General features: G+C 41.5%; 1 protein-coding gene across 1 annotated transcript in view; it reads right to left on the bottom strand.

The window, feature by feature from the left end:
- Positions 1 to 18,066, bottom strand: part of sspo (SCO-spondin) — an 83,995-nt gene that overhangs the window by 8,402 nt on the left and 57,527 nt on the right. The window contains 11 exon segments of the mRNA XM_069667821.1: positions 823 to 953; positions 1,694 to 1,754; positions 9,339 to 9,434; positions 10,543 to 10,751; positions 13,566 to 13,612; positions 15,341 to 15,495; positions 15,593 to 15,720; positions 16,464 to 16,663; positions 16,874 to 17,012; positions 17,120 to 17,236; positions 17,408 to 17,569. Of these exon segments, the coding sequence (XP_069523922.1) occupies positions 823 to 953; positions 1,694 to 1,754; positions 9,339 to 9,434; positions 10,543 to 10,751; positions 13,566 to 13,612; positions 15,341 to 15,495; positions 15,593 to 15,720; positions 16,464 to 16,663; positions 16,874 to 17,012; positions 17,120 to 17,236; positions 17,408 to 17,569 (1,445 nt within the window).

Raw genomic sequence — 18,066 nt, 5'->3', positions numbered from 1 at the left:
GATCATATTCAATAAATAAAATTCAGTTAACTTTGCCAAAAAGAGATTTTTCACGTATCATTCAATATGGGACCAATATCAGACGTGAATGCAGTCCTTAATATAATGTGTAAATAACTGTATCAAGTTTAATTTCTCAGAGCTCTAAAATCTGCAGTTTGCCGTGTAAGAAATATGTGAATTGGAGGTATTGAGTGGTGAAAAAAATTAGTATAAAAGTATTAACACATGCATTTATGTGATTAGTAGTTTAATAGCTGTGTCTTATATGGACCTTTTGATGGCACATAATGTGTCAATGACCCCTTTAATGTGAACTTGCACAGAGCCTGAGGTAGAAAGCCTGCCGTAACAAAGATACTTGATACATCATAGCGATCTATGAATGGGGCTTTGGCTTTTGTCGAGCCCCTCAGGTCACGCGTCAGAAGGAAAATAAGGGCAGTTTGGCTGCACAGTGACAGCTGAGGCTAAAATCCTGATTGTTTTCTTGCATAATGTAAAAAATCATCAGAGGCTTTGCTAGAATTTGAAGGGCAAATTTGTGTTATTGCTTTTTTGGAACTTGGTCTCCTCATGTTAATGTTTTAATTTTGTGAGATAATTCAAATGAAATGAATATTGCATAAACTTCTGTAGGGGCTGAAAAAAAAATGCACCCACCAGCTTTTTTCTGGTCCCTTTTAGTCCACTTTGCTGCCTGTATGGACTTTAACTGTGTCACCAGTTGTCACTCATGTTGAAGTCAATATTCCTCAATATTCCCTAATGTTCAGACAGTAATATCTTCACTGTGTGTGTGTGTGTGTGTGTGTCCTGTACCTCCAGGATGACATCAGTCCTGGACAGACAGCGTCCCCTGCAGAAGCTGACCTCCACGTTGTCAAGCCAACAGTCTCCCTTGGTGATGTTCCTGACCTGCACGTAGCGACGACACTCTGGCACGGGCTCGCCTGACGGAAACACAAAGAGGAGGAAGAGGTGGAGAAAAATTTGTGAAACCAGATAGGATTGAGTGAAGGGGGAATACAGAGGGCAGGAAAAGGCGAGTATGAGAAACCTGAGGCAAAAATGGGGAAGGTTTTTTTTTTGTTGCATTTGCATGAAAAAGGCAGGAAAAGACAAAGGCAGAGTCAGAGAGGTTCTTCCAGAGAGCACCGTGACTTTGCCGTGCTTCCTTTCTGCTTGTGACATTTCTTCCACTGGGAGAGAGATTAAAGCCCCAATGTAGGTTAAGTAATGTAATCTCTCACTAATTGGGCACTGCAGCACTCGGCTTTCAGCCTCCTATATAATGAAGAACAGAACATTCAAATGGAAGCAAATGCTTTGGAAGTCATGAAATGGAATATAAGGAGCTGTAGTAATTATGTATGCTTGTCAGGACTTTTCTGTGTTGCATCAAGTAGTTCTTTTCATTGATTTATTCGTTGCACATAACAATAGATGAAAAAGCATTATTGTCTGGTGTTTGAGGATCCACAGAGAGTTTAGAGAAGGCGATATGTAACGTCATGCACCTGGGATTAAGAAGACAAAAACAGAAGAAAAGTGTCAAACTGTCTCAGTTTCAATAATGGAGTAAGTGATTTGAATGTAAGTTGAACAGCCTAGATGTGCGTGTGATATACATTTGATTCCTGAACACAGGCTCAAAGATGATTAGGTTTTGTAGTGTGTTTTTCTTACTAACCTGGAAACTGCTTTCTACAGATTGGACAGCAGCTGCCCGGCTCCTCCACCTTGACCTCCCCCTGAGAGAGCGATAACAGTAAAAATGTTGCCTTTTTAAAACACTTTTGATCAGTGTTGATGAAACAGGTGCTTAACACAAGAAAGAGATGTGGGAACATACAAGGAATTTGACTGTTTTTTTCTTTACTCTCAACATACAGACACACAAATTGACATACTACACTTAAGGACAGGTTAGAAAAGGTAACACTGACACTTGGACACTAAAAACTACGATATACAGGCCTATGAATACAAATATATGTTACATATAAGTATTAATATAAATATATACATATATATATATACATTATTTAAAAAACACAGCAACACTTATAGACAATAGGCAATAGTGCAAAGAACAATGCAAAAGTGATGAATGAAAATATCAAAAATAACCTCCGGCATCCTGTGAACACCTAACTTTAGCACACTTTATTCAACATGTGACAATGACAACACATCGTACGTACAGTTAACTGTCTTTGAGAAGACAACAACCAACCCTAGAGACTTAGCAATGAATGAAAAGAGAAAAACAGAAACACACGAGGGAATTTTCAGGGTAAGGGAATGTAACAGCAGAGTTAAATATGCTGTCTATCGGAAATACCTGCAACTTTTTAGAAAAACCCTTAGGCGCCTAAATGGCTGAATGTTTCTAAAGAGGCAACCAATTGCTGAGCTGTCAAATCCAACAGTGTTGTCGAGTCATTTGAGAACTTTCGTGTCCACTTGCTGAGAGAAAACTGTCGAATTTCAAATACCTTTGTACTGTCTCCTAATCTCCTTTCCATGCCAGAAATCCATTAGAATGGACGAAAATGTTTTCCACTTGTCAACCTTCTGCAGTTTCTATCGCCAACACTGCTTTGCTTTTCCAATAATGAGTAAATTTTTTTGTTATCTTACTTTTATGAAGATGTAGCCCAGTGCATCTGGACAAAAAGCTTTTCACGTGGAAGGGAATATGCCGAAAAAGCTGTAATTTCTGCTACAATTCTGTCAATATTGGCTGTTTTTTTTACTCATACTGAAAACGATAAGTGTTCTGGGCAGCGTAGCGTGACAACCATGAAAGCTGGGCTCAAACACTGAGAAGTGGGAGCTCCAAAACTATTGGTACAATTCCAGGGCCAATATAAGGTGGTCCCTCGCCCATAGCGGCATTCAAAGTGTCACACAATCCCGAAGGCAAAACCAGAGTTGAAGAGATATTTAAATCTGCAGAAATTCTGATATTATAACCGAAGATATAATCAAAAATAAAGACTATACTCAACCTTGTACACACTTTCTTGCAATGTAAGATAATACACAGAGTCCATTACACCAATGCAAGACTAGCCAAGATATACCCTCACAGAACTGATGCATGCAACAGGTGTAATCTTCTGCTGACTGTATGCATATGTTTTGGACATGCCCTCAACTATCAGAGTTTTGGCCTGCATTATTTGACACACTTGTCCCCATCACTGCCCTTTTCGGAATCCGTTCAATGCCTGGCACACCCAAAGCCACCCAACAAGTAATTGCATTCACTACTCTGGTTGCTAGAAGACTTATTCTACTAAAATGGACACATTGCTCCCCACCTACTCGTGATAGATGGATTCAAGAGATTCTGCAGTGCATGAGGCTCGAGAAGATTAGGCTCCATGAGATGCTCCCTAAAGACCCTTTATATTGACACTGTGGTTATTAACGAAGAAAACAAAGATAAATAACTGAGCTGTCCCCCCCCCCCCCCAAGTTTTAATTTATTTATTAATTTTTTGTTCGTCTTGTTTTGTGTTTTTATTATTTTAAATTAACTTAATTTTCGTTTATTTATCTTTCTTTTATTGCCTTTTTTAAAAAATTTTAATTTAATTTGCTTTCTCCTTTTGTGTCCTGTATGTCCTGTCCTCCAAGTGGGAAGGGAACCAACTGGTGTGGGTAGGAGAGGAGTTTAGGAGGATGGGAACGGATTGGAGGGGGGGTTGCAATTCATAACCACAGAACACTGTCAAGACTACTGTAAATTGTGTTACTACTAATTCCTGTGCAAAACTAATACAAAGATATATATAGACTAGCACATACCCGAACAAAATCGATGTGTATCAGCTGTGTTAAAACATAGACTATGGAACATCAGTCCCAGTCCTCACAACCTAGGGCTGATTTAGTCCAAAGACTCAATGTTTCATGAGAACCAGGGTTAAGATCCAGCATAGAGGAGGGGTGAGAAAAAGCACAGAAAAATATCACATTAACGTAACAGAAAGCGAAAAGAGCAAGAATTAAAAAGGCAAAAAGTCAAATTAGGGGCAAAAATAGCGAGAGTGAGACAGTGACGCAAGGACACGAAGGACACAGACAGAGGGAGCAAGCAACTGAGGCGGAGAGATCCAAAACAGTCCAGAGAGGAGCAGTGTGTCCCGTGGTGTCCCTGTCTCAGAATAGCTGCTGCTAGCATGCAAAGTCTAACACACACACACACACACACACACACACACACACACACACACACACAAACACTTTTCCCAACTGTTCACCCCGAGGACTTGTCCTCCCACTCCTTGCACTGCCGCCAGCCTTCCCTCAGGGATGGAGGGAGCCCACTCATGTAAAGAGTGGGAGGTCATGAAGGGACCATTTTTAAGTCCTTCAAATTAGGAGGCTGTATGTGTGTAAGTGTTTGTGTGTGATGCAGCAGGAGGCAAGAAAAGTGTGAAATGCGGATTCCTGGTTAATTAAAAGGGAAGGTTACTTGGCATTTAAAGTGAAGGGTAGTCAGACGTGTTGTCAACATGCTGTGAGATATAAAATAGATTTCTATTAATATATCTGAGCAGAAAGGGAAATAAGAGGAGTCGGTGTTTGACATAGAAACATTGCTTTTGTCACCAGACATGACAACAGACCATTCAATACATCCCCTTCAAAAGAGGCTCCCAGCAGAGTGAGGAGGCATGCTGGGAGATTTCAGCTGAAAAAGCAATGTTAAGCTGAGTTCTAAATAACAGGGTTTGCTGACAGGAAAGGGAACACAGTGCAATAAGTGACCTTTTCATATTGTCCGGAATACAGAGTTCTTTCACTGAGCCATAACTTAGTGCAGCTGCAGGAGGAGACGGATTTGAGACTGCAAGCAGTGCATCGGTGTAAAGAACTGTGTTCACCACAGGTGGAACACTCAGTAGACTGTCTACTGTGAGGAGCTTACTGTGCAATCAACCTCTCCTTTAAAGTCCTGGATGTCAGCAGAATTTATTTTTACCCTGGCCTTTATTCGGTGCCGGTGTGCTAAAGATATAAATTCAGCTTACTGTGTCAAGGATGAGACAGACTTTCTGCTGTGACTTTTCTCAACTTCCTCACCACAGAGAGACGAAACATATCTAGCTATGGAGATCGTTTTCTGACTAACCTCCAGTGGTGTGGAGTCAGGCAGGTAGTTTGGTTGTATTTGCGTGAGGTGTGAGATTTAAATTTGTGTGTTTTCTGTCTCCACTTCATTTATATTCCATATGCAGCACAATTACCAGCTCTCCTCACCTTAGAAACAGTGTGTTTTGTGTCTTATCTAAAGCAAAAAGGGAATTATTTTCATCAATCTTGTTTGAAGGAGAAATTTGTTCCTGGAAAAACTGTCACTGTCAGTCAAAGCTGGTGTTCTCTGTAATCAATAGAAGCAATAACATTTGAAATTGGCGCCATATCTATGGAGAAATTTGCTCCTGGAAACAGCTCGTGGTTTCGCACATTCTACATTCCTACAACACCTAGCAGGCATCGCACCCCTCCTTCTGAAAGGAACGGCCCAGCGAGAGGCGCTGGAGTGAAATACTTTCGTTTAGCTGCAGGCAATGGCTCAAAGCGGTACAGAATCCGAAATACGATGAGAATATACCGGTGGATTGTCTTAAAACTCTTCAGGTCTGACCTGACGATTCTGAACAAGACATGACATTGGAGGCGGGCGTCCTAGACTGAGGAAGTGTAGTTTAGCAAGCTCCCTGGCCTCCGCCAGATGACGCATTTTACATAGTCTGGCGGAGGTTTTCCAGGGCCCATTGGAGAAGCGGATAGCGTCCTCCAAAGGCACAGAACGAAATTGCATTTATAATGGCATTAGCTCCCCATAATAGCATGATAGGACTAAGGTTGAAAATCGGCGAACTGGCCCTTTAAGGATGGAGAGAACAATCACAGTCACAGATGTGCCACAATGTGGAAAAATCAGAACAAAATTATCTGCATGGCTAGAAACATAGTGAAATTTGAATGAACTGACCCTTTAAATAAGGGAATAGAGTTGCAGACGAAGAGCAATGAGAGAAGAAGCATGACAAAAACAATCTATAAGAAAAATCACTTCAATTTTTTGCCAAAGCAACGTGAGGGCAGCCTCACTGGGATGCCACAAACACAGTTCATTTCAACATCCTCACACTATTCTCATCTTTTCCTATATGAAACCAGACTGGAGAGAATATATATTCATGCTGTCCCAAAAGTTCTGCATGTCTCAAGGACTGCATTAATTAATTCATAGTTTATATTGAGTGTATCTTCTTCTGCCTCTAGATGCACAGAGCGCATGCATAATTGACACATAGTTCAGCCTCTCTGCAAGATGACCAGCTGCTAACCACTCATAGGCCCATGGCTGAGCGTTGTCCGCAAGACGCAGGCACAGTCTGTGAAGGAGCTGTCATCAGCAATGACAAGTATGCACTGGAACTTGAAGTCCCTCATGCATGACATTACAATTACCCAAACCATATGCAAATATCACTGCAACAATTTAATAGATTAATATTTCAGATCGACATTACAACTAAACTTAGATTTAATCTTAAAGTGTGCATGCAAACTATTCCAAACTTTTCTTGGTTTTCATCAATACTTACAAGTGTTGCAAGTAAACAGTAATCGACTATCGATGACTACAGATACAACTTCAAAAATAAGTGAAAATCCAAAGAAAAAGAAACAAACTCGACGCTCAGATGAAGGAAAACAGTCTGAAAAGGAAAGCGACCATCAGCCAGGAACATCCAGAGTTACAACCGGAGCCAACTGTGGACGTCACACATGCGACACTGTCTGGATATCTGGGAAGCGCGCAATTACAGTTTATCGCCATAGGTGCCGCCAAAGAGAAGACAACTGAAATCTTCGAGATTATAACTTTAAAGATCACCAAACATGCTCAGGTCGACTAGATCGGACTTGAATGTCCTGATTTTCCTCTTATTGTTTTAACCAATTTAATGATTTTCAACTGTAACTGAAGTTATTGTTCAGTTATTGTTAAGTTGTAAATTAGAGCCATTCATTTTGCAGAACAGATTTTAGCTTTGCACAACAGCCCATATGTTGCATGACAATCAAACTCAATTATGCACGAGGAAGCCCGGTTTGTAGTGTCTTATGGGAGGTAGAGGTTTTGTAAAGAAGTGAAGGCTCGTAGGAGGATCGGACAGCCAGGTATTGATCTGCTTCAGCCAGCGACTTGCAGAGAACATCCCACACGTTCTTGAGGGAGCACAACATTTTCTCCCTCGCTCAGAGTAATTGAGATGTTTGTGAAGAACAGAGACGATTTGTGAACTGTACCACCCCGCAGCAGCAGTGGCGGCTGAATGGACTGATGTGTTGGTCTGGCTGACGGATCGCACCTCTGTAGGTGAACCTTGTGTTTGGATGCAGTCACACCTACAGAAGAATAATAACTGGGACTGCTGTTGCAGCTTTTTGTTACAAACCATTTATACTTTCTTTTTTTTTAAGGTTACATTATTGTACTCACACAGGTGTTAGCCCAATTTAACGGTTTCCAACCTTGAGGTCAAGATAGCCCATAAAATAAATGAGCGGATAAATGTTAGATCTGCCGGGATGACTACCTGGTTAGGATATCTTCTTTCTAATCTTTGCCTTTTCTCCCATGAAATACTCTGGTAGTTTCACCTGTTCAAGCTTTCCAAATCATTCAACTGAAACATGCTGAGAGAGAGAAATTGGTTGAATTGGCCACAACAGAGACATCACCCCAAGTAATGAGAGTGGACAAAGCTTTGTATTAAGCTGAAAAGAGTTGGGCTCCACTGCCCTTATTTGCTACAAAACCAAGCCTGCATGTTTTGAAAGATGCTTGGTGCAACAACAGATCAAAGCTCTCATGTTGTAATTCGCTAAGAATAAATTGCGGCCGCTATCTGCTCTGCCTCAAGGTCCGATTCACAAAGCAAATTGCACTATTGATATTCAACCGGAAACACGCCCATAAAGTTTTGCAGATCCGTGCAGTTTGCTCTCGTTTTGTGTCTGATTGTGGAGAGAAGCTGTCTGCACCTCCACTCTCTAATGTTCGGAGGTGCGCTCTCAGGTATCAGTTGAGCGCACACTGATGAATCTCAACTCCATCCACAGATCGACGATGAGCATGGAGAGGAGGGGGCAGATCTTTAAACAGTTGATTGTAAAGTCCAGACTCGACAGGTGTTTACTAGTTTAACTCTCTGTAACGCAGCTTCATTGTTTAAAACGAGTGCACAACAGCAGCTCGTCCATATAATAATGCTCGTCATGCGTAACGGCTCCAGATTGTCTCCACACATGTGGACAAAGTGTGCCCGTGTGCCGGGGTTGAGCCTTGCACAGCCCCAGACTGATTGGTCTCCCGATTATTATTATAATGACAAAATATTACTAACAGATTGTTTTTACAGGGGCTAAATTTCCCCCGAATGTCTGCATAATGACTCATTTAAATACACACAAACAGCACAGGAGCACAGAGACGCTGTTTGTTCTGCTGCACACTTCAACCCTCTGCGTGTGCTTCGAGAATGAGTCTTTTGGTGTCATTTGCACAGGTTTAACAGGCGCAAAAGTGGCGCAATCCTTTAGTGTATTCCCCCTTTCCTGCACAGACAGGGACGGAGTAGGGACGAGGAAAGCTATTACACTATATTTGCTCCTAAACTAGTACATGATTGCATCGGCCTAGAAGACAAGTCAAAGAAAATAGACAAAACTCAGAACACAGACACGAATTTTAGTGAGTACTTCTTCAGGTCAGATGATTATTACTGACACTTTCATCATACATTTCATTTATAAGGTATTAGTATGTGGTGCTCAGATACCACTGAATAGACTTCCTATCCACCTTATTATCTGAGTAGCAGACTAATTAGTCCCACTGACTAACTGTTATAGATGTCATTGCCAAAGGCGGTTCTTGTACTTGTTTGCATTTCACCTGACAAGGCTCTGTGTCTGCTTTACGTTATCAAGGTTGTGGAAGATCACTTCTGTCGCAACAGAGTCAATAAAGCCCCTAAATATGCTAGTATACGTTGTTCGAGGTTGTTTCTTCAGGGTCTCCTAGCATCATTTGGTAGTGAAAGTCAGAATTATAATCACATTATCACTTCTACGGTTTAACAGGTGTTGTTCCAGCATGTTTATTTTCTCATTCACACCATGAAATAGGATTGGCAGCGCTGAAAATTGCTGCACTGTATCACCGGTGCAAAGAATAAGGAGGATGGAAAAAGTACAAGTACCAGACAGATGATCATTAAGTGTGTGTGTCTCACCTCATTACAGTGGAGTGGAGGACATCTTAACTGGCACAGTTTTTTCCCGTTCACACAGCGGCATGACAGACAGCCCTCATCCCACTCTGATCCTGCCTGTCTCACACACAGAAACACACACAAAATATTTATATTAACTCACTACTTAAATGTAGGTAATGTGATTACGCCTCTAAAGCTTGTTAGTAATGTGAGTCTGCATGAAGGACAGTCTGATAAAGTGTAATTGGGCACAAACTCAGGATCTATTTAGTCAGTGAATCCTCTAAAGCTCTGGCTGCAACCTTGTATATAATTTGGGTTATACAGGCCTGTTATAATGCTGTAATTACTACAACACCATAATCATACATGTATTATAATGTATAAAATGTGTGTGTATGTGTGCATGTGTATTGGCTATGTGAATCATTAACAACCTTCTGTTTTTAACAGTACCCACCCGGGAGTGCTTTTGTGGCTCACATTGAGCCATTAGGCATAGAAGTCATGAGGTAGCTGATAAGAAAACCAGAGCGGGTCTTTAAATGGACATTACTCATCAGCGGGTGACACTCATACACAGAAAGAAACAGAGTAGACAGGCGGAAAGAAAGAGACAGTTAGACAGAGTGACAGAGAGGGGTAGAGGGTGGACGGAGAGAGGAGTTAAAGAGAAAAAAGAAAATGAGCGATTGAATGAGAAACCTGTAAAGAAGGAAGAAGAGGGACTAGTGAGAGATTAAGCCGAAATATGAGAGGGGAAAGGCTGAAACAAAGAGAGAATGAAAGAGAAAGAGAGAGGCCTGAAGAAAAAAGATCAAGAGGAGGGGATCTGACCTCTTGTCAGTGTATGATTAATTCTTATAATCTTATAATATCCCCTCCATCATAAATAATTCCTGGCAGGCTAGCCCTGTTGCGGTCGCAGAGCCGGCTTTCTACGGTACGACATACATAATTGATGAAGCTGAGGGCTGGAGAGGCATTGTGGTGTAATGTGGCCCACGGGGCATGTCACTCATCTTCTAATGGGCCCTTCTTTATGAGTAAATAACACAATGGGAGTGAATGGGAGGGAACGTAAACACACCGCTCATGGTAAGGTTCATACACACACCACAAAGAGGCAGGCACAAAAGGTACAAGCTGCCGAGTGAGCTGGATAGCAGATGTCTGTTTACTTTGGGTGTAAGCCAGCGTGTGTGTGTGTGTTTCAGTGTACCTCCCGCAGGATGCCCTGGTCATGGCAGGGGCAGAGGGCTGGAATGACACACACTCCCTCCGTGTTTCGATAAAGCCCCTCCTGACACACGCAGCCCTCGGTGGAGTGGCTGCAGTTGACAGGAGAGGAGTAAATGTCCTCGCAGCTCCTCTCGCACAGCGGGGCCGCCTCCGATGCGCTCCTCCTCCACTGCTCCCCAACAGGACACGCTGCAGAGGTGGAGAGGGAAAGGAGCACAATGAGATGAAGGAAAATGTGTTAGCGATGAGTGGAGAAAATAAAGAGGAGGGAAGATGAGACAAGACATAGCTGGATGGGGAGGGAGCAATTAAAAAGTGGAGATAAATTAATGATGAGTTTATGGGGGTAAGGGAGTATAGGGAGTCAAAATGAGGTGTGGACGGGGCGGGACATTCAGTATTACAGCATATATGTACCATCTATGTGCATATATATAACTAGCTGTTCTTGATGATCTCCCCTGGCAACAGTTGTCATTTCAGCTGTATTTCAAAGTATGAGCCGTGTAAGAACGGAAAGCTTCAGATGCATCAACAGCAAATAAGTTAGCCAGGACTGTAAAACCAAACCATCAGATTTTATCCTTTTTGCACAATGATTTTATTGTTTTTATTGTGATTATTATCCTTTATGATCAAACAATCTTCCCTCTTCTCACTCACCACAGTCAGGGGCCATGCAGGTCATTGTGCGGTGGTCAGGTCCCTCACAGGGGGCCCCTCCATACTGGCTGGGCTGCAGAATGATTCTGGTGGAGCGCTGTCGCCCTGTACCACAGCTAGCTGAGCACGGGCTCCACAAGGACCAACTGGCCCACTCACAGTCCACTGCAGGAGGATGAGGAAGAATATAAGCATGTTTAAGTAAGTGGTAGAAGTCATTTTACCTTCATAAACCTGCAGCAGTAAAGCAGCGGAACATCAGAGAACTGTCCCTCAGTTTAGAAGTACTATTACAGGTATTATGTCCAAATTGCTTCTATGTAACAAATTTGTTGATTGCCAAATGTATCATAATTTCTAGTAATTGTTGCAGAAACAGGAAACCAATTTCAACATAATTTCAACAATTTGATTATTCGTGTCTCCCACCAATTTGCAAAATGTCATACATGCTTTTATTTTCTCACGCCTGGACTACTGTAATGCACTTTATACTGGTGTCAGTCAGTGCTCCCTCCACCGTCTCCAAATGGTTCAGAACGCTGCTGCTGGAATTGTAACAGGCACCCACAAATACCAGCACATTGCACAGGTGTCAAACCTCATCTTAAAACAGACTCACTTCTGGCTTTAGAGAAAAATTCCAGTGTTTGTTGAGCCAGGTCTTATCCTCATATTTGCATCAATCACAACTCTGGATTCTGTAAATTTGTCACCATTAATTCCTTAGTAGAGATTTAGGAAACACTTAGGAACACTTAGGAACAAGGTCAACCGGGAAAAGTATGAGTCCTATTTCATCCCTGCTGTGGTGAATTGCAAATTTTCTTACTGGGGCAAAAAAGAAAATAATTGGCAAATGGTAGAATGTATATATAAAAATAGAAATAAAAAAGTATATGCTGTATAGTTTTTAATAATAATACCAACACTATGATAAATGACAATTGCTAAGCATTTTATTACAGCAGCCATAAGGCAGCTCGGGGGTACATTCTGTGATAAATGGGGTGAGATGAATTTTGATGATCACTTTATACAACAGTGAGTCCCGACCAAGTAATCTGATTAGAGAAGAGGCATTCCATGAGTGCTGATATAGAGTACATCACTCTGTGTACCACTCCGCCTCAGCCACGTGTTCTGAATACTGTTAAGTTACAGCAGACTGTGCATGTCTACATTGATCTAGCTGTTACCTCCAAATCACACAGCAGACTCTTATTTCTCTGGTTGATAAATTAAAACAAACAGATAAATGTACATGATTAAAAACAGCTGATCTGTGGTAACCTGCGACACAGAGTGCAGGAGAATGTTTGGGTTGCTTGGCAACAACATTTCAGTTTCAGTTAAGTGGTGGAACTAGTTAAGTTGGTGGAGCAAAAAAAGAATCTGTTGTTGATTATTACTGTTTACTACTATTCGCCGCTTGTGTAACTGTTGTATAAAAGCAACTCAGCATCACACTCAAAGTGAGGTTCGGATGTTATGCTGTGACTATCTGCGGCCTCGTGCAAACAACTAGACCTACTAACTAGATCAACTACCCGTGATGATATTGAGTACAACATCACTCATCACTGTTGACTGTTCGAAGTCAAACCGTCTTTACACATTTGTGTGACTTTTCACTTTTCAGTCTTGATAAATGATCCAGCTTTTACTGGATGAACTGTCATTATCACAAGTACTTATTGTTTATTTACTATGACAACATGATGTTAAATTTTAGTCCTTTAGGAGTGAAAAACTCCTTAAACACTCCAATTCACATATGTCTTGCAGGAATCCCTGTTTCTCATATATCCACTATTCAGGTGTTGAGTAAAATGTTATTGTGAGCAGAGGTTTTAAAAATATTACAATCGTTGCCAGAATGACAAATACCTGAACCTTTACACTCTGTGAAACACTGCTCTCTGTGAAAAAGAAAATTCTGTACAACAAATGATGACGGACAAAACCCTCGGGCAGAGCTACTCAGCTACTACTAAGTCTCTTATGAGGATATGAGCGGATGCACTTTCTGATGCTCTGCTCCTCTTTATCTCTCAGCCCTGTTGCTCTCCCCCTGCTCGTTCAAGATGGTATCATGTGTTTACGAAACAAAAACCCAGTAATGGCCTTTGTATACTGTGATTGATGCGGCTGTCACTCAGTTATTTGAGCCAACTGTTGCAGCAGCTGTTACTAACTATAGATAGGTTTACATATCAACCACTGTCCTGACGTTCAACCAGAGATGATTGTTTGTGGAGCTTTCATTGCTGAAAGAGAGATACCCTATGAAGAGGGAGAAATGCATGAGGTTAGCAGCTGTGACAGAGCATCACTCACCATCACATAGCTCAGAGGTACAGTTGAACGCTCCTTCTTGGCACACACTGCAGAAGGTTAGAAGAAGAATCAGGTCAGAGAACACTGAGACACCAAAACCAACCATCATGGCGCACGTCAAGGCACCATCAGATCAACTGAGTATCAAAACTTCTGCAAGGGAGATGAAATGACTTACAGCATGTCTGGTGCATGATAGATATCTATTACAGCAGATATCACTGTACCAGACTGGATGGTTGTGGACTGCACAGTTCAACCGAGGCAAGGAAGTTCAACTCTACAGTTCCACATCACTTGAGAACTTAAAGATGATTCATAATAGCATCGCCTAATTACTTACTAAAATAATAAACCAGAAAACGGTCTACCTGGCAGTGGTGCTGCTTCGCCTAGTAGGCTTTAAAGTTACACCAAACTCTCCATAACCCCTGTGTGTACTGCTGCAAGGACATTCTGTTACTTCTATATTTCTGTCTAAGGCTTTCACTTTTACTTCAGTGAAATTGATTTAGTTCGTGTAGGTCTTTTATTTGTGCTCAGCCTCCTAAGATACTTTCTGATTTGTGCTGTAAAACTTATTTGGTTCATTTAAGCAAAAAAGAAGATTGGAGATTGGGGTGGATGTGTGCTCAAAGTGTCTGACTTTGTGTGATCATATCGATTTTTTGGAAGTTCTCAGAGGACTTTTTGGAGTCATATTTAAAGTTGTAATCACGAAGATTTCAGTGTCATTCTCTGTGGCGGCACCTATGGCAATAAACGGCAAGGACGTCCATGGTTGTACCTCTTGATTTTCCTCACTGAAGGTCGCTTTCCATTTTAGACTGTTTGCCTTCATCTGAGCGTTGAATTTGTTTCTTTTTCTTTGGATTTTCACTTATTTTTGAAGTTGTATCTGCAAACAGACCCAGTACCCAGTCTGTAATACTGCAAATGCAAAGGCTTTCATCAGTGGGCCATAGGCTCAATCACCATTGTGTTACCTCATTCGGCGATAGATAGAGACTTAACAGACATTTATTTACATATAAATCTTCGAGATTATTACTTTATTTACTTATGACACCTAGACTTATGATAATGACCTTAACTGAGAATAAAATGTAAAACATAGTACATGGTAATATTTTCCTATTACTCAATTACTTAGTATTAAGAAATTATAACTAAATCTGTGTGTATTAAGAGATTGCTTTATACTACATCTTTAATTTATAAAATTGATTTTAACATGATTAACAATTGATATCTTGGTAATAAAAATAAAAATAAAATATAACAATACAGTTGTCAAGATATCAAAAAAGACACAAATTATGGGATTACAAAATTATAAATGTGTTTTCAAGTGTTTTAAAGTTCTCATAAAAGATACACACTTAAATGATGTTGCATGGTCGTAGTATGAAGCGTTGAAATCTAAATTATAAATGCATGAGGAAATGCTGCAAGTCAGTAGATACTTAAGAAATTATTATGTTAACTTACAGTTGGTTTCATTTTGTTATGCAATCTACTTTCTACGACGCAATCAGGTGATTGACTCAACAGATTTACAAGGGCTACCTAAATGTAAAAGTACTACAGGTCTTTTTAAGGCTAGAGACTCTGTGTGGAAGCACAGGTTCACTTCTGACAATATCAACTAAAGGACCAGCCTCTAATGTCGACCTGGTGCAGGTCCTATGAGCAAAAAACAGTCTGTCTGATCTGGTCTTAATAATATGGTTAAAGCAGTGAATTAATAGGTGAAAGCATGTTTAATGCGTCACCATGTGTTGCAGAGGTGGTGAATAGCGGTTCCAGGGGGCAGCAGAGCTTCTGTGATCTCCTCAGCACTGATGTTCCAGCTCCGGTAACCAGCCGGCAGGGACAGAGGTGAGCAGGGACAGTCAACGTGTGATACACAGGAGCCTTCATGCAACACCTGTAAGGGACACAGTAAGCCTGGGATCTTATCATGGATTCAGAGCTATCCAACCAGTCACACATGCATAACGACACACAAACAGAAATGTACAGACCTGTCCTGGAGGGCAGGTGCACCCAGGGGTGCAGGGTCCAGGCAAACACTGAGTGTGTGGCCACAGGTCCTCACAGGTAAATGGACAGGAACCTGAACAGTTACTATACACCTGTCCGCTGGGACACTCTGCAACACACATAGAAACCTAGAATTAATTCCAATATGTCTCATATATTCTACTCAAAAAAAGAAGATTTACATTGGCACAAATAGTGGATAAATGTCTTCTGTGTGTCTTTGTACGAATACAGTTATGTACTATGTACTTTTGGCCATATCGTTAGTAACAAAAGTAATAAAGCTACATATATATGTTAGTTAAACTAATTGAGTAGTATATATTTTAATGCACAGACAAGTGTGTTTTTTCGCTGTACATACTGTACAAACAGATTGGCTCAGTTACATTTAAGGTCACACCTTTTACTTCATAACACCGTAAACCAACTGAAAATATCCCTAATTAACATTCTAGGGAGTTGCTTAGCAACAACTTTCTTGAACCCTAATTTAGGAATTATATTGCTTCTTTAAAAATAAATGGTGTGTGTGTTCTTGTTACCAGGCAGGCAGCTGTTGGTGTTACAGACAGTGTGCTGTTCAAGTGGTCCGACACAAGCCACCCCACCAGGCTCTGGCTCTCTAAGGACTGTCTTGTTCCGCACTGACAACCCACCACCACAGGTGGCACTGCACTCACTCCATGGTGACCACTCGCTCAAGAAACATCCCACTGGAGAGGGAGGGGGAGGACACGGATGGACAGTTGACAGACGATTAAAAAAAAAAACTTTTAGTAGCCCAATATCATGGACGAGTATGATGTGAAAGATGTTCATTCAGCATTCAGTTTGTGTTACATATCAGACCTGGACATGTTGGCATGTCATTACAGCTCTCTGTCTGCGAGGTGTCAGCACAGGAAGGACCGCCCTCTATGTCCTGGCAGAGGCGTGTCCTTGTCTTCTGGCCACGCCCACAGGAGGCTGAGCAGGAGCTCCATGGGCTCCAGGGCTCATAAAACGGGCAGGCAAGTTTGGTGCATGCCAGGGTGCCATTCTTACACACACTGCAGACGGAGGGGTGTTGGAGAGGTAAAATCAATGCCTGATCTCATGCTTAGTGATAAAGCAAGTTATCTGAGCTCTAGACGATAGCATAAGAGACCTGGACAGGCTATAAAGTCTGAAATGTTAGACATGCCTTCTAATATAACAGACCAATTCAGACAAACTATTCTACAAGCTCTAACTTGATATTTCACACAAGCTCAACTCACCAGGTGTTACAGTCCATGGGAAGCTGCTCTTTTGGCATGAACTCCAGCGTCCCATTGCCTGATGGGATACCACAGCGACACTCTGTCACTGACACACAGTGACCATCCTGTAACAACTGACCCTCTGGACAGCGACAACCTGAAATATTAAAGACAAGGCAGAAAAATTGAAGAGATATTTTATTGGCTGCTTCAGTTATCAAAGGTTCTTTTAAACTACTGATCATGTAAGAGGTCAAAAATCACCTGGATGACAGGCTCCCTGGAGACACTGCACATGCTCCCATAAGTCAGTGCAGCTGCGAGGACATTGATTGGCACAACTCTCTTGGTAGATCCGCCCCCTGTCCTCACAGCGCTCACCTTGGAAACAAGGAAAATCAATCTTTCCCACTCTTCATTAAATAAAGAGAAGAGCAAAACTCACTACATGTGCTGCAGAGAGTGCTTTTTACTTTTATTAAAGAGGGGTTGGAAAGACTTTGTGTTTGTAATGGTTTGTTTCTCACTGTATTGCATGTTAAACAGTTGTACCTGGGCAGAGTCCTGTGTTACAGCTCTGGCTCTGGGTCTGTTGGCTCTTACACCGAGGTCCTGGAGGAGAGGCCAGCGGCCATCTGTAGCGCTGCCTGACTCCGCCGCTGCACGGCTCTGCACAGGCTGTCCAGGCACTCCACACACTCCACTGACACAGATCTGGAAGGATAGGATGATTATTCTAACCACCATCAATTCTATTCTTGTCCTAATTATAATGACTGTAATTATGATGATGACTGCTATAATAGCTGTAATTGTTGTATTGCTCATCATCATCAACAACCACAGCAGCGTATTTGTTGTTTGTGGACTGCACAGTTGGCGAGATGTCAGATATACCGTATATGTTAGAGTTTGTTCTGCTGTTTCATCCTGAATAAAACCTCTGTTTGTCCAAATGAGCTCATATCTGGATTGACTATGATGAAGTACAAGACTTCACATATCTGATATGCAAAATCAAACCAGGGATCCCTTGGGCATGGTAGTAATTCAGAGCCATTCAAATTCATATCCAAGGGAGAAGGCAGGAATGGAGTGATGATAGGTCTGAGAATGAGTCATTCTTTGCACACACAAAACACCAAATCCAATCAACCTTATGTATCCCTACGGACGCATGGACATCTAACTCTTCCTTTCTTCGAATCCAT

The sequence above is a fragment of the Semicossyphus pulcher genome, unplaced genomic scaffold (assembly GCF_022749685.1).
Source record: "Semicossyphus pulcher isolate SPU_LCO1_2020_fin unplaced genomic scaffold, fSemPul1.0.p SCAF_18, whole genome shotgun sequence".
Lineage (NCBI taxonomy): Eukaryota > Metazoa > Chordata > Actinopteri > Labriformes > Labridae > Semicossyphus > Semicossyphus pulcher.
Note: the sequence above shows the minus strand (reverse complement) of the source record. Positions and strands in the feature narration are given on the sequence as shown.